Genomic DNA, 22956 nt, shown 5'->3' with positions numbered 1-22956 from the left:
GCCTCAACAATATCTTTGGTGAGTCATGTCACTTCACTGAGGCTTGGTTTATTTGCTCCAAATAAATTAAATAAAAGACTGACAGCTCTGAATATATTGCCTGCTGCTGCACTAGGAAATCCAAGAAGAGTCTCAAGAATAGCAGAAGAAACTGAAATCTACCAGTGTTATTCTGAGAACTGTTATTTAATAAGCGGCTCAGACTTTTGGCTAAACACAGATTAATTTCATAAAAGCGTCAGAAAATAGTATAACTTTATTCTGCTTTTAAACAGCCAGGTATTTAGTTGGGACACAAGTCATATATAAAGAAATCAGCACTTTTGTAAAGTTATTACAATTTTGTCATGTAAATACCACTTTTAACTTCAAACAATTAATAATGAAAGTGCAAATATAAAAAGATGTAACGATATCGTCACCCTGGCTTGTGAATTTTTCATGGACTGCACCCGTCTCAAATTAACATACAATGGACTTGGAATTATAGCCAAAGCTTTATCAATTCTGTCAAGAAGACAAACATATTGTACAATCAACCAGTCAATCACATTTTTGGCAAGGCTTTCAGTTGTTCATAAAGTCTTCTTCCCACATCTGCATGAAAACATACAGATTGTGCAACATTACTGAAATATAACTTAAAGAGACATTCAGTCTTAAATCCATTTGAACAGCGGGGTCCAGCAGTAACACAAACCGGTACAGAACATTTTTACTCACACAAAAACTAACAAAAAGCTCTTCCAATTCATTGTTTTTTTTTTTTGTGCAAAAAAATGGCTCTGTTGTGAAAGTATTAGTGTGTTAAAAAGGCTGAAACCATCAATTCATTGATATACATTAATAATAGTGCTTTATGTATTCCATAGAGATATTAAATATCAGCTGCAGTCTTCCATAAAGGAAAAGTCTGGTAATACTCTATAGGTTTGTTTTTTTGTCAAGAAATGCCATGACAAGACTGAAACCCACAATTAAATAATCCTGCTCACAAGTACTGTATATTTAGTTTATTACTCTGTGCCGTAGAGCTCCACTGGCTATTAAAACACACCAGTGGGCCACACTGACTGACCTGTTCCTTCATCACTGTGAACATGGACACTGTAGTTCATTCCGAGTTGATCTCATAACAACACTATCCTGCTACTGTAAATAGTCCAAAATCCGCCACTGGAAATAGATCCCCAACAAAACTATTATTTACTCCTGTTTGAGTAACATTCTCTAAAAAAAACTACAGTTCCCAGCTGTATGATTATTTAGCCTTTTAAAATGTAACTACATATTGTTTGACTTCTTTTTAAAGATCCATGTCCTCTATGTGAATAAATGGGGCTTGAGGCTGAATGCCACAGAGAGGGGTGAGAAGTCATTGTTGGTTTTGGTCTTTTCGTGGGACTTGTTGATAATAGTAATACAAAAAAAATATAGAATATCACCAGAATGATCTTTTAACACTGTCTGATGGTCATTTAGAAACTCAGTCACATACTCCTTCAAAGTGAAAAGAATCAATATCTAAACATCAAACATAGTAGAAATAAGGCCCAGAAAGTCTTTTTTAAGTCATACTCTGTCCCTATATTACATTTCATTTATTCTCAATTACTGTATTTTCTCCTGTCAATCAGTTTATTCATGAATTCCCCACATTTTGGTCTGAGCTTGAGGGGTTTGACTCCATATCAATATCTTCAGTCTCCTTCCCGTTTGTCTGTTCATCTGCGGCTTTGTCAGCGCTTGTCAGTGACCCATTTGTTGCTGACACATTTGTCTGCAACGTTTCTTCTTCTTCCTTTTTATCTGGCACTTGATTAAAATCAGTCCTTGGGATTTTTTCCTCCCTCTCTGATGAAAGAGAAGGCGAGTGTTTCGCAGTCTTAAGGGGGGTTTGCACCGTCGGGCTCGTTCGACCAGCGGCTTTATTAGCACCAGCTTTTTCCTCCATCTGCCCGCTGGGCAAGTCCCCAGCAGAGCCGTTGCTTGGCAGCACCTTGTTATCTTCTCTCTTCTTCTTCGGTGGTTTTTCAGTGTCAATGTCCCCATCTGTTTGCATAATGTTGTCTGGTTCCTGCATGGTGTCCTTTGAGTTGTTGGTAAATTTGAGCTCACTGTCTGCACTGGGCTCAGTTTTTGCCATCACAGTGTCAGGACTTGGCGACTGATCCATTTCATCAACATCATCTGTAGAGTCATTTCCATTTCCTAATATTTCATTATTAGATTCAGCATCTGAATTTCCATTTCCCGCAGTCTCAGCTTCTGGTTTTGGCTCCGGGGATGCTTCAGACAGTTTGTTTTTGTCTTTATTTGCAGTTTTATCAGTTCCTTTCTGGGCTTTTGCAACATTATCTGGTCCATCCTCTTTTTGTGGCACAACTGGCTCTCCGTCTTTGTTTTTACCCCGGGAATACAATTCTTCCTTTCCATCTCCATTCCCAACAGCGTCAGATCTTTTCTCTGCCTTCCTGAATTGTTTCTGAATCTTTCTGGGACACCACATGAACTTATCCTTTGGCTCAAAATGAAGATAGGCAAAGCGCACCAGCTCCTGACGTTTCTGTTTATCCAGGACGGCAAACAGGAAGTAGTCGAGTACACTGCGTTTAACACTGCTAAGGTTCTTCTTAACCAGAGTCTCTTCCAGGAAGAAGCGCACGAGTGGGGCCTGATAGTGCTCAAAGCCCAGCTCTCCGAGGCTCTTCAGGATACGAGTGATGCGCAGGTTGTTGTGCATATTCCTGCCAGAGATGAGACAGTTGAAACTGAAATTACAAACAAGAAACTACACATCTTGGAAGTTTCTTATTTGAGAATATTTGTATATTTACCGCTCAAGGTTTCCAAAGCGCTCCTTCCAGTTCTCCGCTCGCTTCACTTCACCCGTCTCTTTGTTGACCAAACGGATGCCATAAAAGCCCAACATGAGTTCATAGGACTCGACTAGTCTCTTTTTGGCATCTTCATTCTTTTTGAAGGCCTGGTGAGGATTCACAGTGGAGATGAAATGTGAATGAAACAAAACATTGTGTGATCATAACAGAAATATCCTACATCATGCTCACATGAGTAATACTGGTAAATACATAGAATTCAATATGTTCAGGATATCCAAGGGGAAACACTGTTTATGTATCTGTCTGTGATGTCCATATAAAAAGACTTTAATTTGGAACACAAGTTTCCCAAACTTTAAGATATTTTCTCTACAGATGGATGTTGGTAAATGATAGTGTGGGCTTATGTGAACTGATCTCTTATAATGCAAGAAAAATGTTTAGTAACGCTGATAAAAGGAAATAAAGAGTATACCAGGTCTATAATAAAGCAATACTGCTACAGCTGTTACCCGAAGCAGTTATATGAGAGATATTATCCCCTAAGATAACCTGACAAACTTCACTACTGGAGAAGATGTCTTTATTTGGACTGCAGAGCTTCTAAGCACAAGTGAATTTATGGCTAATGAGGTTAGAAAAAGGTCATTTACATAATACAATGTAATATTTTTATACATAATTTCAGCAGATATGGAGCTTTAAATTCTTTTAAGTATTTTCGGGGCGCTTCACTTTGATACTGGGCCAATTTCCTGTCACGGTGACAGGAAATGAGAGGAGAGAGAGCAGGATGGTGTGTGGCAAAGGTCCCCAGTCAGCCTCCAGGACAGCTCAGCTTTTTACTTTTATGGCTCATTTCTTAAAGAATTCATCACTCAAGCCATTTTTTAGTATAGAGAAATTATGGCATCGGTTCAATTTTCTGGGTGATTCAACCAGCCTTTCTAATATGACGCATCGCTAGCCAGAGCATCAGAAATACATATTTAACTCACTGGATGGCATTATTTTTGGCTTTGCACTCATCAGATATGGTCTTGTGTTGTGAATGTAAATGATAAATTGTGTGTGTTGTGAGTTTTATTTGACAAATAAACTCTGCACATTTAACTTTTTGGTTGAGTGTTTGTTTAGAGATCTGCTGTCTCACTCACTTCAATCTCCTTCTTGGTGAGTTCTGAAGCCATATAATTAACCCCCGGTTCTCGAAGTGGAAACAGCCTTACAATGACAGAGAGAGAAACAACACAAAAAAACAGTCAACATCAAAGGAAACAATACACTAACGCAATTATGTCGACTGCCTCTCAAACTGTTCATAACCCCTGAAATAAAAAGAACATCACAAACAACGCTGAAGCCCTGTGATTATACAAAATACATCCTTCTAATAAATAGTCTTGACTCAGCAAACAAAACTGTGTCAAAAGACAGCATGACATCCGTCTGGGCTTCACAGGAATGAAGTGTCAGCTTAATCATAGTTTCCCTTTGGTCGAATCTGTATTTAGTCACAGCTGAGATGAGAAAACTGTCATTAGGCAGATGAAAAGTAAGAAATCACAGTCTTTGGAGGTTAATTTCAACATTTTGGAAAATAAAGTGCAGTGTAGCTAATGCCTGAAATGGGTAGTGAGTACTGATGATTTCATTTGGAACAAAAGGCTTCAGTGAGGTGCTTATAAAGTGGAGGAATGTGTATTACTCTAGCCTTGGATTTAGAACTCCAATGATTAGTTTATTAATTTGATTGTTTCGACTAACTTTGTTAAAGAAAACTGCTCTGGAAAATAATCTGGTTTCCTTTATTCCTCTAATATAGCAAACTGAATATATTTGGGTTGTGGACTGTTGGGTGGGACAAAACAAAGCAAACGCTGATCGACATGTTTCATCAATTTTTGACATTTTAAAAGACCAAATAACTAATCGATTAATTGAGAAAAATAATGAAAATAACTGTTAAACTGTTAAAAACAGGATAAAAAGTTACTTCTTCACTGGTAGTTTGTCTTTCTGTGCTTTTTTTTTTTAATCAACCCACCCACACTCCCCTTACACATGCAATGGTGTGGCAGACATTAGCATTACAATATATTTTCCTAATTAAGGGCTTCAAAAGCACAACATACATTATTCTTTGTTTATATACAGTCAGTATATAAGGACAGGGTCACAATTTTTCAAGTCTGTCTTAAAACAGCCCATATGAATATTGACATAGGTTTTTATTGCTGTAATCATTCCTCCTATTCATCCTGACTATTAGAAGTTCCCTTTATAATATATGTACACTGTAAGTGATCCACAAGTCTCCTTCTGCCCAAAACTGTAAATGTTAAACTGAAGCAAATATGAGGCGTTAACCTTCCAAATTAGTCAAATAATGTAGATGTCTTTTAACGTCTTCTTAGTCCCAAGTTCCTCTTTTTGTTTCTTTACTTCCACCACGGCTCAACAGGGAAACACTGTCAGAGGAAACACAAAGGGGGAACTTGATGCTAAAAAGACTGTAAATGTGGCAGACATCCACTTGATATGACAAACTGACTGCTGAAGCCTCATTTAAGCTTCAGATGGACTTTTAGTACAAAATAACTGGACACAGTGTGGATTTTGACACCATCACTAGCTGTACATCGAAAGTGAATTCTTCTAATGGTCAATATGAACAGGAAGAATGATTACAGCGAGTTAACCCTCTTTCAGTGTTCATTTGGGCACCTGACTGTTTTGTGAACTTATCCTTAAAGAGTGTGCAACATGTCACAGACTGCAAGGTCACCAGATTAAGATAACATTAGCTTTGCAACCTCACACTTGACACAGCCAAAACATACAACCCAAAGGTTTAAACAATACATACCACTGAATGTATGAATGGACTCTCTCCAGTCGTTTGTAGTCATTTTTCCATTCTTTAAGAAATGAGTCAATGTAGACATCTGTGTGCAAGAAATCATCATGTCACTACACACTTAACTTTTGAATAAAAACACTGACAGCATATTCTGGTAAAAATATAAATATATATTACCATCAGGGGCGGAGGGAAATTTATTGAGATAAAACTGCAAATTGTTCATTTTGTCCTCGGAGCACTCGTCATCTGTCAGATTCTGCCAAAAGAGCAAAAGAGCATCATTTGACCCCTCTCAGTTGTGACAAATGAGATGCTTTTAATGGCGTATATAAAAGTGCAGTGCGTAGAATTTAGTGGCATCTAGCGGAACAGACTTGGACTTGAACAGAAATTGTATATAATATAAGTGTGTTTAAATTAGTGTATAATCACCTGAAAATAATTATAATTGTGTTTTCGTTACTAAATGGGTAATGGGTGTTGCAGCGCCATATTTCTACAATAGTCCAGAAAAGACAAACTAAACATTGGCTATGAGAGAGCCTTTCTTTTTCTTTTTTAGGGGGGTTTTGCGGCTACTGTAGGTTCTCCTACACACTTGGACAGGAAGGGATGGGTTGGGAAGGGGGTGTATTCAGTTGTCTGCAATCTGCAACATCAACACTAGATGCCACTAAATTCTACAGGCTGGTCCTTTAACCTTACTTACTGGGTATCCTCTCCTGTAGTTCTGCATGTCCTTTGCTGCCCTCATGTTTCTGGGCGTGTGATGCCACTGAAAATAAAAGTAAAAGTGAAATGAACCCCACGTGAAAGGGGAGGAGGCATACGTGTTGTAAAGGAAAACTGAAATTACTGCAACCATAGCGACTCGTATTATAATATTAGCAAATGACGACAGGACCTGCATGCAACGTTTCTACTAATGAGAAAATTGACGTTATACAAGTCATGCAGAGTTAAGGCCAAGCTAATCCATTTCCTACTCTTCGCAAAAAGGGTTCAGCAGTCCTTTATTTATTTATTTTTTTAACATGAATGACAAACTGTGGATAGCACTTGCTGTGAGCAGTCCAACATAAATATTTCGACGTAACATCAGCTAATCACACCCCCCTTAAAAGTAAGCTATCGTCAAAAGTAAGCTAGGCTAGTTAGCAACCCTGCAGCAGCAGCAGCAGCGTTAAGGCATAAAGCTAACATTAGCTTTTCCAGTCATGGCAATAACAGCAAACGCCTGGCCGAGTGCATAAGCGATGACTTAGGAGTCACCATATCCCACGCCATGGCATCAGCTAGGTAAGTTAGAGTCTGGCTCAGTTATAATTAAAAGCACGTACTGTTACTAAAGTCCAACCAGATTTGTTTTTGTCTTGACTTGACCGACGTGTTTGGCTCTCTCCGGCCGGGTCGTCTCCATCACTCTCTGTGTCCCAGGTCGAGTCGTACTCACACACACAGTCGTCCTCCATTATTTAAAAAGAAAACGCGTTAAATAACTAACTGGAGCTAAATACACACGTATCCGGGTTCAGTGCTGTAAACGGACATGGATCAAGTTACTCTTTCATTTTCAGGTTAGAGACGTAGGACGGCCCTGACCATCCGTCTTTGCAGTCGACCATCAGACAGGCAGCGGCAGCGTTGGCGGCTGCAGCACTGACGCTGCCTTCAGGTGCTCCTGCTGAGTAGCGGTAATTACGACTGCGTAATTTTACACAATGTTACTAACATAATTTGGCCTTGTAAAAACACGCTTAACAGCAAATGTGACAATGCTGTGTTAAGTTGCTGCCTCTCGGCATTAATGTCCCAGTGTTATCTAGCGGTTAATATAATAAGGTCGTTCATATATTATTATTGAGTCTGTTGATTTTCCGACACTCCTTCGAGGCACCATACATGCTGGTGTAATTGATTCGGATAAATTGCAAACCAGCTGATGAGAGTCTTTAGCACAATGTAAGTCTTTCACTTAACCCTTACACACTGTACATACATTTGACAGCTGTAAAAAAAAATCAAAAACATAACAAACACCCTAAATGCCTTTTACCCAGAATTTTCCTAAAGTGGCCCAAACCCCCAATAAACCCCGCAGTTGCATAAAGTTCTTGTAATTTTCAGTTTCAATAGAATACATTTAAATGATTTTTGCAATATTAAATTTTCACGTCTTAGGTAAAATAGGACATGATATTATGTGATAGTTGGTGCTTTTCTCCAAAAACAAGTGAAATATTAATTCATGTTTAATCACCCATTTATTGATCAGCCAGATAGACTATTGATGCATTCTAAACAGATCTGTGGTTCAATATTTGCTATAGACACTTTTTATGAAGGGATTCTTACTGCGAAGGTGTAGAATATGAACAGTATTTAAGGGTTAAGTGTTCCATAAGGAAAAACAATAGCCATCCTATAATAGATGAGTTAATAGTCAAGCAACACATAAAGTAACAAACAATTGGATTATGTTGTAATATTATTAGGTATATTATCACTCAACACCAATATTACTCTTGTACATAATGTTACCATTATTTTTACAATATTTTTTTTACTACTATTGTTTTTTTAATTGCTTTTGTACTTATTATTTATTGTTCCTGATTCTTTTTTTTTAATGACACTCTCCTATTTTTAGTGTCCACTTTGCTGCTGCAATAATGTAAATTTCCCCATTGTGGGACTAATAATGGAATAGCTTATCTTATCCTAACTTATATTATCTTATCTTATTATCTTATGTTGTCTTATCTTATCTTATTATGACACAGTATGAAAAATACCCAGTGGAGACCAGGGTACTGTGACACTGAAAATTCATTACACACACACACACACACACACACACACACACACACACTCACACACTCACACACACACACACACACACACACACAGAGTAGATAAAACCTCCCACTATTTTCACCTAAAAGACCTTGACTTGTCTGATATGTTTGTTTGTTTGTTGGCCAAATGTCTCATTGAAATTTCATGGACCATTAGTCCATGAAATTTTTATGATGGTCCTTGTTTGGAGGTTTCTTTGGGGTCAAGATGATTAAATATTAACTATCGTCCTAAATAATACACAACATTCAAGATAAATGTGAATTTCAGAAAACGAGCATATCCAAACCATGCTGCGATATCACTGTATTTACATTATATTTTGTTGTGTGCTCTTTTTTAGTTTTATGGTGACAGTGACATTCCAAAACCCAAAGATATTAAACTTTCTTTCATGTAAGATAAAGACAAGCAGCAAATGTTCAAATCTGAAAACGTAAAAGAATCTCCTTATTGGTTTTTTTGCTTTAATAAGGACCTAAAATATGAATCGATTATCAAAAAGTTGTCTAATAATATTCACATTGACTAATGCAGTTGCAGCTTTAATTTGAACACAGTAACACAAGTGTACATGGTGACAGAAGACTCCTTGTATATACTCATAGCAGATGGAACATTTAGTGAGCCTGCAGCTCTATGTAAACCACACTTTAAAGCCCTGCATCCATTCATACTGGCATCTTGTTCTCTTTTACACACACATAGTCCAAACACAGTCCAATGTATCTACTAATCCAGCCTGAGTTCTCATTATTATTGTAAGTGTCTTACACATGGGTAATATCTTCAGTATTACAGCATCATAAGTTAGATCCAGTTGTTCTAGTATAAGAACCAGTGGCACAAAGAAGAATTCAGAGGTGTGAACATATAATTGGACTATGTTGTCCATCTTTTGACAGTAATTGGACGGATGCATTCATACATGGGGAGGTATAAATAGAATTTGTATTATCACAGGGGATTCAATGTTGAATGGCCGCTGGTGTGGGTTTCTATTTTTGGTTTTAGTTACTGTGGAAACCAGAGGGCTCCAGTATTTGCTGTTGCTATTTAGTGCCGCTGCTTCATGAAATGGATTCCCTTTTGCCTTATCCTCAATGACTTCAATACAGACGGAAAGATTTGTTGATATAAACAGAGGAGATTATAATAAGTACGTAAACCCAGACTGGCTGTGTTGTTAGGAGGTTTTCCAGGAATTTAGAAACTGTGGGACTTGTTTACTACTCTATCTCTCGCTTGTAACTTTCCTATAATTTGTCCCTGTAGGAGTCTGCTGGGTGGAGTTTAGGCCCATCAGGGGGAATTGGGCTTGTTAAGACTAGATTGCACCAGTTATTTGTAATATTCCCATTCCTAAATTTGTGTATTGTCCTTAATTTATTAGTTCCTTTCATTTTTAGAAACCAGCTAGTTTCAATCTAGTGATTGACTAAACTGGGTTCCATTAAAACCATTCAAACTTGGAAAATATCTTTGCTAGTAAAGACTTTTGACATTTGCGAACTGGTCACCAAGAAAGATCTGTTCTCCCATCAACTAAACAGGACTATAGCATCACAAGATGTAACATGCTATAACTCTAAAAATGAATAGTTTTAGGATGCCAGACAATATATTACATTTGACTTAATTTTATTTAAACATATGGAGAAATACTGTATGCATTTTAGAGTTTCAGTAGAATACAACTGATATTTTTTGGTAATGTAGGTTAACATCTTTGGCATTTGTGGGTCACTCAGTCCACAGGTGAGCGAGGAGCAGAGCTATCAAGAACATCACAGAAGCAGCTGAGAAAGCCTCGAGATGGCTGTATGATGTTGAGAGACCCGAAACACCCGATGACCCCAGGTTACATCACTGAGGATGTGTTCAGGTGCATCAGAAGATGTATTCAATAACTATTGAACAGCATTTTAATTTAGTGGCAGGTCAGATGTCTTGACTATACCCTATGACCTCACTAACTTATCTTTACATAAGAACTGGTTTGTGTGGTTCAACTGGTTTTAATTTAGTGATGTATAAAAATGTACTTGGTAAACATTTACATTACAATGACGCTGAGTTTGATCTTAAAACAGCCCCAGGACTGACTGGCTGCCAGCGTGTTGGTGTAAGTCAGCTACTGTCATTAGTGGCTTTTAAGCAATCATACACTGGTACATCTTATCAAGTTGTTTCAGAGTTGTGAAAACTGTGTTTAAGTACTCAGAGCACAGTGATAACTTAATTTTAATTGCTTTTTGAAAGGTAATACTGTCAATACTACTGAAATATTTAGCAGAAGTCTAAGTGCATTACTGTAACTGCTTACTTCAATCGTAGCCTTACATGATTAATATGATAATTGTTTACAATTTTTACAGCAAATGTGGACACCGAATGATGCACTGACTTTGTTAAAAAATGCACAAGCTCTAAGAAATACATTTAAACAGCTAGTGAGATTTTCTGTCTAAAGTATCAAGTGTAAGAGAAACATCTAAAGACCACATCATGAGAAGCTGTCCAACAAGAGTCACACAAATGTCAGAAATCTAACACAAAATAAATGAAGATTCAGACTAATACAGATTTAGACCAGCTACTGTATATGGAATAAAACTCAACACTTTCCACAGCTGCTTCATAACAAAAGCCATCCAGTGTTATTATCATGATCCATAATGTCTGAAATCTCATCATGTTGCATAGTGTTTAAATTTTGGTGCATAATAACATGTACTTTCTTCTGCTTTGAGGCAGTCAGAAGCATAAGGAAGCAAAGGTCTTTTCTGTTTTGCAAAAAGAAATGTAGTATATATAAATATAGTATAATTAAAGAATGGTATGTAATCTTACTGATAATTAACAAATACAAAGGACAACTCTCTAAGTTTTTGTAATGGATAAATAGAGGATAACAGAGGACTGATAGGCTCAGGTATTTCCAGTCAGTTCATCCACCCTGGAGATGGTAAAAAAGCAGACAGGCCTCTGTGAGTTGAACACTAAATATAACTCAGTTTGCTGTTCTATCTGTGAGTCAGTGACAGATCCGAGGGGATAATACTCACTCTTGTGTTCCTAATATTATCCAATATTGAACTGTCTTACTTGGAATTTTCTCCTCTCCAGATGAAGGCAACTACTCCTCTACTCTGACAGGTACAACATTTTTAGTCATTGAGTCTTGACATGCTTACTGTAGCTATGAGTGCCTATTTCTGAAGAGAATGTTCATACATCCAGAGAGCATAATAGTGTATGTCTCAGTGTTTCAGTGTGAAGAAAGCAGAGTCTGACATGGCACAACTTTTTCAAATTACACTTCTTGTTTAAATTTGGGTATGAATACAAACCCATTAACATATTTTGATTGCTTTTTTGTATTAGCATAGTTGTGTCTCTCAGGTAACACTCTGCAGATTGTTTCTGTACTGTGACAGTTTTTGCCTGTTTTGGCCAAAGTGTTGCAATACCTGCATGTAAAAATACTAAGGAATTACCTTTTATAGCTAATGGTTTTATAGCAAGATTTGTCGGAAAAGGCTCTGACCAGTGACGAGGGTTCTGTAATAAACATACGGGTACGTCAAAATCATCAAAAGCAGAGCACAGACTTCAGTGCTTTGCTTGAACTAACACCATGCTCCATTAATTATGTGATTCTCTCTGTCTGTGTCTTGTGTATCATAAATCATCATAAGTTTTATGACTGAAAGTTCACTACCAACCTTAGAAACAGAACAGTCTCACCCCATAGTCCGTTTAATAGCTCTTTTGAGGTTTCAATCGTATCATGTGATTTCCTGCACATGTACTGTAGTACTGTACTTTTTGGCCATGTTGAGATTGAAAATTCATTCTTGACCTCAGAAACAATAACACAGTCTCACTGCAAGCACAGTTCAATAGCTGCGCTTGAGCAAATATGACTAGAGCAACGTTAAAGAATAACTTTTATTAATGTCTTGCACATGACTACATTATTATTATCATTATTATTATTATTATTATTGAAATTCTTTATTAGGATATCCCCTTGGGATGTACCATCTCATTTTCGAGGGTGTCCTTAACAAAATAGAACATAGCAAAAACATTTTAACAAAAAAATTGATAAAACAAATAAATAATACCATCATAAAGACAAACAGAATATATTAAAACAAAAAGACAAAATACAACAAAAGCACAACAAACATACAAATACAGACAACAAAACAAGAAATAAGCAATCGTAAAACCTACAATTACAACATAATAAACAGCTGGGAAAATAATCATTCAGTATATGGTATAAGTGTAAGTGTAAATGTAAAATCATGCTTGGTTTGACAAATGACTGTGGCCCATTTTCTTGCCTCCTCATTGTATTTGCTTTACCACTAGTACATAAAGGCATTGTATTAGACTCTGATTGTTGTGGCTCAGATGATGGAGCAGGTGGCCCACTAATGGAAAAGATTGGCAGTTTGAGTCCTGGCTCTTCCAATCCACATGTTGAAGTGTTCTTGGGAAAGATACTGAACCGCCAAAGGGCTCCCAATGGCTGTGCCGATGGTGTGTGTGTGTGTGTGTGATTGTGCATTAACAAATGCCTCTATATGGTGCTATATGAGTGCAGTCCATTTATCATGACACCAAAGCTAGCTCATCTGTGTTATCCTCCAGCTGTCTAACTTTATATCAGTATAATTTAAACAATGTTTAACAGGACTGTAAAATAGAGTCATATAACGGTTATTCATTGATATTTGTTCTAATATTCTTTTGTCTGTTTGCAACATATCAGCCTCTTTTTTCCTCTTCTCTTGTAAACTGCAAATTTAAATCCAGATGTGTCATACACGATCTCATCCCTGAATCAAAGGAAGTCAGCAGTTCATTATCTGGAGTTAAGCCCTTGCAGTCAGATTCACAACTATCCAAATTTCTCTCTTATGGTTGTCAGTCTTCTTTTCGCTTTGACAACGGGCGTGCCAACATACAAAGCCTGTGTATCAAGCTGCTACCTGATCTTGCATCACTTCTGCTTTTTTGTCATTTTTGTCTTATCCTTGTCAAAGCTCAGCTGCTGACCCCCTTTCCATTCTAAAAATTAGGGTTTTACAGATGAGCTTCATTTTTTTATAAGCCCTCCTCCAGTATTTTGGCCAGATTTACATTTTTGTTCTTTCAGAATTGGCAGATGGATTTTATTTAGGAGTGAAATGTGCCTTCAGGCACAAGGTCCTAATTTCTCTGCATGATGCCATGTGCATCTTTTAAAATGGTTTCCTACCATCTGCATATTCTCAACATAAACACAGACACCAAGGAGGTCTTTGTGATTTAGTGGGATAAAAAAATTAGACAAATTCTTGTGGGCAGTGTTTAATGAGGCAAAATGGGACAAGAACAGCACAACAATACATTTTGTTTTGGTAAGAACTAAGAAATACAAGTTTATATATTACTGTATCTTGCCGAAAAAGTGCTTCCACTAACTCAGCAACTGTCTAACAGCAACTTAAACAATGATTATAATAATGTAGATAATAACACAGTATTAGTGATAGAATCAGACCTGTGAACAATTTGACATTAAGTATTCAGCAGTACTGTAAGTCACATGGTTAGAATTTAATATTATTAATAACTAATCAAAAAAGAGGCATTATTAGTTAGAAAAAGGACAAAGGATGGGATTTCAATAATCCTCTTCATTTGTTTTCAGTGTTCCTTTTAAATCGCATGGTAATATGTGTGTGTGATAATGAAATGTACCTGAGAGAAAGCAGAGAACAGAAAGAGAAAAAATAAATCAATGAAGCATCTCTGTTTGAGTCTAAATACTTATCCTTAAGCCCTGGACCAATGGGGATTGATGGGCCTTCTCACTTTGTTCCAGGTCCTTAGGCTTTGAAAAGGATGTGAATACAAGCTGTGCGGATTGATGGGTGGCTGTTAGGGCTTCAGGTTCCTCTCTTATCAGCTGAGAGGTAATTGATTTATGGAGAGCTGGTTTGAATCACAACAGGGATGTAAGTGTGCTGATTTAGCCACTTAACACAAAAACAGGGCCACTGGGAGCACGTTGCTCTGTTTGAGAGGAACAAAAGAACACATGGTAATCCACCTGCAATACCCTGTTGGTGCTGCTAATACATACTGCACAAGGTGGGTGGCTTTAAATATTTAGATGATCAAACTATGAGATATTTATTTTCTTTCCTTTCATGTTTCAAGTAACAAAAAGTAATGATACTTGTTGTTGTGATGCAATGGCAACACAATTCACTTGGTGAGTGCCTGGATCATTACGCTTAACATATTAGCTTCAACCTCACTGACAGTCCAAGTCTGGTCTTCTGGTATAAGTAACCATGGCAACCAGCATCACCTACAGTACAGTACATTTCCAGAAGCATTGAGTGTAGCAATGTCATTTATTTAGTGTACACACACATGCATCATGGACACACACACACACACATACACACATACACACACACACTCACACAAATCCCATTTGAAAACCCACTTTTATTGAATGGCCCTCTAATAAATATACAGCATCGTTAGATGTGTTTTATTAGTCTTGTTTTCTTCCTCTTTGTTGTATCTTTGTTTCTTGTAAAGCACTTTGTAGTGATTGATTTTTTTTAAATCAGTGCTATTAACAAACATTATTATTATTTTTATTATATGAATCTGTAAAATGATTATAATTTATTAGCATCACCAGGAGATCCCAAAAATGCATCACCTTTAAAATAGTCTTTGCTTTGATTTAGACACATAATTACACATTATCACAGATTTTATATGTATTCATTAAGCTATGAGTGAAAGAAAATTCATGAGTTTATTGCTATTACAAGTGGTAAATCCAAAAGTTAGTTGCGTTGTCTTCATGGGGTCATTTGGGTTTTTTAAATCTCACCAGCACAACATTAATTAGTGCTGTAATGTACTATGTTTTTTGTTTTTTTTAAACGTGCAAGTTAAAGTAATTTAAATTAGCTTTCAACATGTTGCCTTATCATAATTAACTTGAGCTTCAGACCGAAGAACTTAAGATTTTAGGATAGCCTTGTGGTGGTTTGTTTGTACACAAGCAAGGTGCATTTCCTTTATATTCAAGGAGATACAATGTGCTGGAACTACCTAAACTCTGGGTTTCCATGTTGTTCATCCTCTGTATGTATGTATGTATGTATGTATGTCTCTAACTTGAATATACAGTTAGAAGGCCAGTTTATGTGAAATCCCACCGGCTGCTGTCCATGGTGCTGAATCCCCCATCTCATGTTAGATTGGTGTCTGCCGGGTCAAACCAGGACTTAACTTGTTGCACACAGGTGTGATTATACTGAACTGAATGTGTCTTCTAATGAATCATATTAAAAACAGCCTTTCACTGTCGACTGGTTTGCGCATGCGAGAAGACGAGCTGATGCCACCTGCTTTAACAGATGACCGTGTGGAGAGCATCGATCGCTCTCGATGCGCACAGCGGGATATGTGCGTTTTTGCATAAACATTAGACTCAAACCTGGCAAGACAGATCTCCAGGTTTTGTTTCCCTACACGCCTCTCCTGCTACTACGTTTTACGCAACAGGCTGAAACACCAATGTGGAGTCTACGCTGAAGAACAGTACCACCTGTAACTGTAACTGTGCCGATCTGCTCCCGACTTTTCATGCCGACACCGAGGATGAAGAAGCAAAACGTCCGGACCCTGTCGCTCATCCTCTGCATGTTTTCCTACTTGCTGGTCGGCGCCGCGGTGTTTGATGCGCTGGAGTCCGAGTCGGAGAGCTCCCGCAGACGCATCTTGGAGCAGAAGCGCAACGAGATGAAGAAGAAGTACCGTTTCTCCGAGGACGACTACCGCGAAATTGAGCGAGTGGTGCTACAAGCTGAGCCCCATCGCGCCGGCAGACAGTGGAAATTTGCTGGCTCTTTTTACTTTGCCATAACAGTCATCACCACCATTGGTAAGCTGGAATGCATTTCTGCTTTCCTTTGAGATGAGTGATAATGTTGTTGGTATATTCACTATATATCAGTTATTTGTTTTATTTTTCTGCATGAATACAACATTTAAGACTAATTTCAATATGTAGACAATTAGTTCACGTTTTACTATCCACGCATTGCTATGCGTCATAGTTTTCCTCTCATTTCCATCTCTTTGCATTCAGGTTATGGACATGCAGCACCAGGCACAGATGCAGGAAAGGTCTTCTGCATGTTCTATGCAGTGCTGGGCATCCCTCTGACTTTGGTCATGTTCCAGAGCTTGGGAGAGAGGATGAACACATTCGTCCGCTATCTTCTACATAAGGTGAAGCAGTGTCTGGGCCTTCACCACACTGAGGTGTCCATGGAGAACATGGTCCTGGTGGGTTTCCTGTCCTGTATTGGTACACTGTGTGTGGGGGCTGCAGCTTTCGCCCACTTTGAGGGATGGAGCTTCTTCCATGCTTACTACTACTGCTTCATCACACTCACCACCATTGGCTTTGGAGACTTTGTGGCCCTGCAGAAAAAGGAGGATCTCCAGGAGAAAACTCCATATGTGGCTTTCAGCTTTATGTACATCCTGGTGGGGCTGACTGTTATTGGGGCCTTCCTTAATTTAGTAGTGCTTCGTTTCCTCACCATGAACACTGAGGATGAGAGGAGAGATGCTCAAGAAAGGGCGTCACTGAAAAGGGACAGGGGTCTTTTGGATGGGGCTGTGGGTGTCCATGTTGAACAGGGCAGAGATGGCCACAGGGGGAGGAACAGGGGCAACTTGGTGCACAGCCGCAGCCACAGTACGCTCTTCCTCCCAATTGAGGAGGGAACCAGCCGCACCAACCTCATTGCTTCCCCAGTGGAGGACCAGGAGGGAGGGAGAAGCCCCTGCAGACATAGGCTGCATTTACAGATTAAGGCAGGTAGACATAGGCCAGAATCAAGCCTCAGCTCCCTCTGCTCCTGCGTATGCTACCGCTTGGGCATTTGTGATAGTCCTCTCATGTCCCACAGTGAACACCACGGCTGCCATATCAATTCTGTTTATTACAACTCAGTCTCCTATAGGATCCAAGGTTGCTCGCCAGGTTCAAGGGACAACACTGGACTTTCTTCCCCAGGTAGCACACTCTCTCCTGGGCACAGCTTCCGGGAGTTCTCTCGTTCAAGGAGAAAGTCGGTGTAAAGAGCACTTTAGTGAGTGTGAGTGTTTGCACAGACTGTAAACAGTATTTTCACTGACACTGTATCTTGTGTTTCACCTCTTTTGTGCATGTCAGAAGACACTGATCTGTTAAACAAATACATTGTCTGTTGTGGCTTTTGAAAATTTTATTTGTAGAGCAAGGATGATATTTTTTTCTTCTTTTACCACAATGGCATTATTTAGTTTGTTATTCTGCAGTTTTCCTCGCATGTAAGCCAAAGTGCAGTGCATGCTAAAGAGAATGTGTAGCACACAATGTGAATGCATGAGTGCTATGCAAAGATGTAAAAAGTCGGGCTTTAAATCTACAGTTTTAACAAAAGTATTTTTGGATAGTGCTTCTGTTCAGTGAAGGTATGTGAATGACCCTCAGTGGACTTTGCTCCAGCTTTAGACAAAACCCTAAATTTTTCATGCCATAGCTAGAAGATGTCATTATACTTTTATATTTAAAGAAAGCCTTAAAGAACTTTGACCAAGCACATGAAATATGTGGCTTCTTAGCTCAGTGAATTTAATAAATCCTTTTATTACTTCTAATTTGGGGGTCAGAACAACATTTTGTGCATTGTTCAGCACTAATGCACTCTAATGTCAAGAGATTATGCTTGTTATGACTGATTCAAATTTAATGGATGTAGCACGCAACAGATATGTAGCAGGTTAACTTCCCACAATCCTGGAAAAACTGTCATTTTCCAGTCAGGGAGGTGTTGTTCCTCTGTAGACTTGATTTGTAGTCAGATTTGATGTGAGTCTCTTACAGTATTGTTTTATTAAACCAAAGGAAAGAATTTAAATGTGTGAGTGTTTTTATTTTAATCCAAAGACTGAACCAATCATCTCACATTTGCTTGAGGTTATTTGGCTTCTGGGTTTATCTGTCTTCCTTTGGTCTATTTGTATTTTTCATTTGCCAGAACTTTCGATTCGATTAAAAAACAGTATTCGAAGGCCTTATCGCAGCTGACTTCCTCTTCTGTTGCAACTATCGAGAGAAAAAAGGGGGTCGGAATGAGGTTAATAATACTACTTTTAGTGATATTATAGGTAGAATTGGAATAGAGAATAATTTACTTTGATGATAAAAACCCAGTGAAGATTGATTTGATGATTTGCAGGTCAAGAGATTTGAAAATTGAACATTTTTAGGGTAAAACTGTTATTTCCACAACATATTTAAATGTGTAGTCAGGGCCAGCTTCACTTATAGTAATTGAGATGCTTTTGAAACATTAACAGTAGATTAATTTTCAGCCAAATTTAGAACAATTTTAACATAGAAATCCCTCTTTTTTTAATCCACAAGTAACTTCATCTATCTATCTATCTTTTATTCAAGATATCCTGAGTTGGCTTGTTGACTAGGTTAAAAGGTTAACATCCAGCCCAGGAAACGTTATTGTATCATTTCTCTCTCTCCCTCAAGTGTTTCTGTCTGTTTGAGATATGGAGAAAATAATAAAATGGCCATAAACCAGCAAAAGAAAACAATGCCTCCATTCTCGAGCGCAGTAGCTAATATTTCAAGTCATAAACATTACACCCTCTCTACTGTCACCAGATAATATCACTTCATGTGTCTTAACTGCTGCACATTGCCTCCATTTGCTATTTATAAAACCTGTTTTTGGTTCAAAATGAGGAACAGAAATTATAAAGCCTTTACATGAGTGTCCCCGAGCCTGCATTTCACCCCATCTGTTGATCTGCTGGAATAGTCAGCTGCTTTACATATAAATGTAAAACTGATTGGGCAATAGAATCTGAAATGGTGATTGGTTATGAAATGCCATCTGCTGCGGCTGCTTGGGGGTAGAAATGGGGACATTTACTCCCTTCCTTACAGCGTCACATCACATGCTTTTCCTCATGAAGCATTCTTTATCGTGTGCAACGAGTCAGATTATACAAAGCGTTCATCATATACTTTCAAATAAACACGATTATCATCATCATTTCTACAAATGACAGAGACAGAGGGAGGGGGGTTGAAGGTACAATAACTTTGACAAGGGGGCCCTCTACAGGGGAGAACACTGGGGATATTGGAAGAAATAAAAGTCACAAACAAAAGTGAAACATTTTGCCACTAGAGGTCAGTATATGTCCATGCAACAGCAGTGATATTCATCCTTGTTGTGTTCATCTGTTCAAGTGTAGAAGGATTTTCTTCAGATATAATGAGCAGTATTAATACAGCGAGTGTAGGAGAAAGTTAGAATAATCGCACTAGTGTCATTATTATTACTATTAAGCTGTAGGGGTTCAGGGTCCATAAAAGTCTAAACCTGAGGGTATCTAGTCCAGTTTATTAATAAGAGTTCTAAAATGAAGATGACCCCCTGTATGAAGCTTGATGTTTAAAAGATCAGAAATGAATCTAAATGTAAAAAGCGATGATTGTATTCAGGATTTTAGAAATACGGAGGTCATGTGTCCAAATTAATCCAGAACTCCCACCCCAACCCCTTTTAAAAATGACTTTTTCAGTAAGTCAACATAATTGAGTTTTTTGTTGGCTCAAAAGTAGTCCATTTTTGGCACCAGCCTGTAAAATAAACACGTCTATGTTCATAATACTAAAATGTACAAACACATGATCTGGATGTACAATATGAAAAAGAAAGCAATAAGAAAAATAACTTTATCAAATAACCCATTCTCTGACATACAGAGATACCTTATACATAGATCATACATGATTAAGTCTGAAATGTGATCTTATTGGCTCGTGTCTTTTCGTGTCTGGGCTTCAAAGACAGGAAATACAGATGTTGTGGATGGTTTCTCTGAGTGCGCTGCAGTTTTATATTATCCACAAACCCTTTTTTTATTGACTGGCCTTGTTGCCATAATTTCATTATATAATCAATATTTGTCAAATCAACATTTGTACCTATCATTTCTAATACAAATTAGGCTACACTGGTCTTACTAAATGCATTGATTCAAATATTCATTTTCCGGGAACCAGTTATCAAATGAACAAACTATTGGCACAAAACCAGAGCACAACTAGCTTTGCATTGATGGATTATAGCAGGGATGCTCAAACCTGGGTTAAAAATGACAAATTTCAGTACCCCAGAGTATAATCCTGCTGCTTATTAAATTTTCTGTACTGTACATTATCATTACAGCATTTGCCAATGTCTCCAAAAAGTAAGGGCTGAAACACTCAGAGGTAATCTGTCTTTCATAATATATTAGGGTAACACAGCTAAAGCCAAGAAAATTCCCTCTAGTGACAGAAGAATCCCTTCATTTTATAGCCATGTTATTATTGGGCTCAACAATTTTAGTTCTTTTTTAGTTTTTTCTTTTAGTCCCAAAGGACATGGATGAAAGTAAGATGATGCATCTCTTGCTAAAACGAATGATCTTGGAAGGATAATAAAATAGAGACTCATGACTCATGCTTGTAGTCTGACAGAGTATTATAATCTCTCGAGGGTCACTGCAAATTAATTTGAAAAGTAAAAATGTTGTCAGCTGTAAAGTAGCATTATTGCTCCTGTTATTGGCTTTACATCTCTGGTTATTACTTTTTTCTGTAGGAAATGAAATGGGCTACAAGTATGAGTCACTTTTCTGTCTGTGGTCGTTTTTCTCCATAATTAAACGTATATGGCATCTGTCTTGAGATGAGGCTCACACTCAAAGAGTCAAGACATTTTGTGTGACACAGATAATGGGTCAATTGTAAAGTGTCTATTCCATTAAGCTACTGATGACTGCAAGAAAACATTAAATACCTTAAACCAAATCTTTCTTGCCATTTTGATCTGATGATTGTATCCGTGTGTTGCATACAGCACAAGTCCTTAGACACAGTGAATTAGAAATGAACAATGTATTCTACTCTCTACCATTTAAATCATTTTTCATTTAAGAAAGAACAAGGGGTCAAAGTAAAAATGAGTTTTTGGCTGAAGTGGTGAAAAATAATTATTTCCACATTCAGTATTTAAGTACAGTTTTACTTTATACTTCTGTGTCATCATACTTGTACATGTTTTACTTTTCACTCAATTCCACTACAACATTACTCTGATCTACTTATATGGTTTAATTCAAATTACATCTTAAAGAGGTCAAATTAATCCATATTTCAAAAAGAATTATTATTATTTTTTTTAAAGATTTATACGGCATAGACGCCTTTATTCAACAGTAGACAGACAGGAAACATGGGAGAGAGAGGGGGTGTGACATGCAGCAAAGGACCTCCGGCCGGGATTCAAACCAGGGTCAGCTGCGTATATGGCATGCGCTCTAACCACTCGACCACCTGCGCACCCAGAATTATTATTTTTTAAACAAATTTGTATTTCATATTTCCTACATTATGAATCATCTCATGACCCCTCAAATGTATCTTGGGTCCCTAATGGCATATGTATCAGTAACAGGGGCCATAATAATTAATTAATTACATATTTTTGTTGACAGTATTTTTGTACTTTTACTTTTGGATTTTTTATCAGTATTTTACTGGAGTATTTTTATAATGTTGTATTAGTACTTGTATTTAAGTTGTTGTATTGGTAGTTTTGATTAAGTAAAGAGTCCTAATACTTCTTCCACCTCCAGTTCTTTTTCACAGATCAATTTGGTTCATGCAATGTCAAACATAACCATGATGGAAAAACAAGGGAAAAAATAAATACGTATAAAGAGGTTTTGAAGGTGTTGCAAATAATCAAAAATCCTGATGGCTTTCTGATGTGTTTTTTCTTCTTTGATCACTGATGCAGAATTCATAGTTGCCACTGGGAGGCAGTGACACACTTGATAGCTCACACAATGTGCCTTCTATGTTTGCCCAGCTGTAGCTCATGTGCCATCTTACCCCCCCCCCCCCCCCAACTCCCCACCTCCCCTTCCTCTTTACTACTGCCACTACTGATCTGAGTATGAGATGGAGGTGAGCAATGATGAATAACAATTGGGATCTTTTTAAACTGATTCCAAAGAAGAGGCCAATGCTAATATGAGATTTTTATATAAATATCCCATCATTCATTTCAGTACAAATGTTGACAAAGCATGCTGTAGTGCACCTCAAACAACACAATAATTAAATACTTACTTCAAACTGATGTGTGAGCAAATAAATTGGACACATACACACATGCACATAGGAAAAAGGACAAAATAATCACATTCATT

The 22956-nt window shown here is 37.7% G+C and overlaps 2 protein-coding genes across 2 annotated transcripts; one reads left to right on the top strand and one right to left on the bottom strand.

Annotated features, from left to right (window-relative positions):
• Nucleotides 1-1048: 1048 nt before the first annotated feature.
• Nucleotides 1049-7356, bottom strand: ogfr (opioid growth factor receptor). Its single transcript, XM_053318404.1, has 7 exons — nt 7050-7356; nt 6419-6484; nt 5884-5965; nt 5713-5791; nt 4001-4067; nt 2838-2986; nt 1049-2747 (listed from the first exon to the last, which is right to left on the bottom strand). The coding sequence occupies exons 1-7, from the start codon at nt 7179-7181 to the stop codon at nt 1643-1645; spliced, it is 1680 nt and encodes a 559-aa protein (XP_053174379.1). The 5' UTR covers nt 7182-7356; the 3' UTR covers nt 1049-1642.
• An 8812-nt stretch (nt 7357-16168) lies between these two features.
• On the top strand, nt 16169-17760 carry kcnk15 (potassium channel, subfamily K, member 15). Its single transcript, XM_053318421.1, has 2 exons — nt 16169-16549; nt 16757-17760. Exons 1-2 carry the CDS (start codon nt 16252-16254, stop codon nt 17758-17760), a joined length of 1302 nt encoding a protein of 433 aa, XP_053174396.1. The 5' UTR covers nt 16169-16251.
• Nucleotides 17761-22956: the final 5196 nt, after the last annotated feature.

The sequence above is a fragment of the Scomber japonicus genome, chromosome 4 (genome assembly GCF_027409825.1).
Source record: "Scomber japonicus isolate fScoJap1 chromosome 4, fScoJap1.pri, whole genome shotgun sequence".
In the NCBI taxonomy this organism is placed as follows: domain Eukaryota; kingdom Metazoa; phylum Chordata; class Actinopteri; order Scombriformes; family Scombridae; genus Scomber; species Scomber japonicus.
This window is presented reverse-complemented; position numbering and strand designations above follow the sequence as displayed.

Excerpts from the sequence above, each read along its gene's own strand:
- kcnk15 (XM_053318421.1), top strand. The coding sequence starts at position 16,252 with ATGCCGACACCGAGGATGAAGAAGCAAAACGTCCGGACCCTGTCGCTC. Across the intron at positions 16,550-16,756 it reads AACAGTCATCACCACCATTG|GTTATGGACATGCAGCACCA; the intron begins GTAAGCTGGAAT and ends CTTTGCATTCAG.
- ogfr (XM_053318404.1), bottom strand. The coding sequence starts at position 7,181 with ATGGAGGACGACTGTGTGTGTGAGTACGACTCGACCTGGGACACAGAG. Across the intron at positions 6,485-7,049 it reads CTGGTTGGACTTTAGTAACA|TGGCATCACACGCCCAGAAA; the intron begins GTACGTGCTTTT and ends TTTTATTTTCAG. Across the intron at positions 2,987-4,000 it reads TCACCAAGAAGGAGATTGAA|GCCTTCAAAAAGAATGAAGA; the intron begins GTGAGTGAGACA and ends AATCCTCACCAG.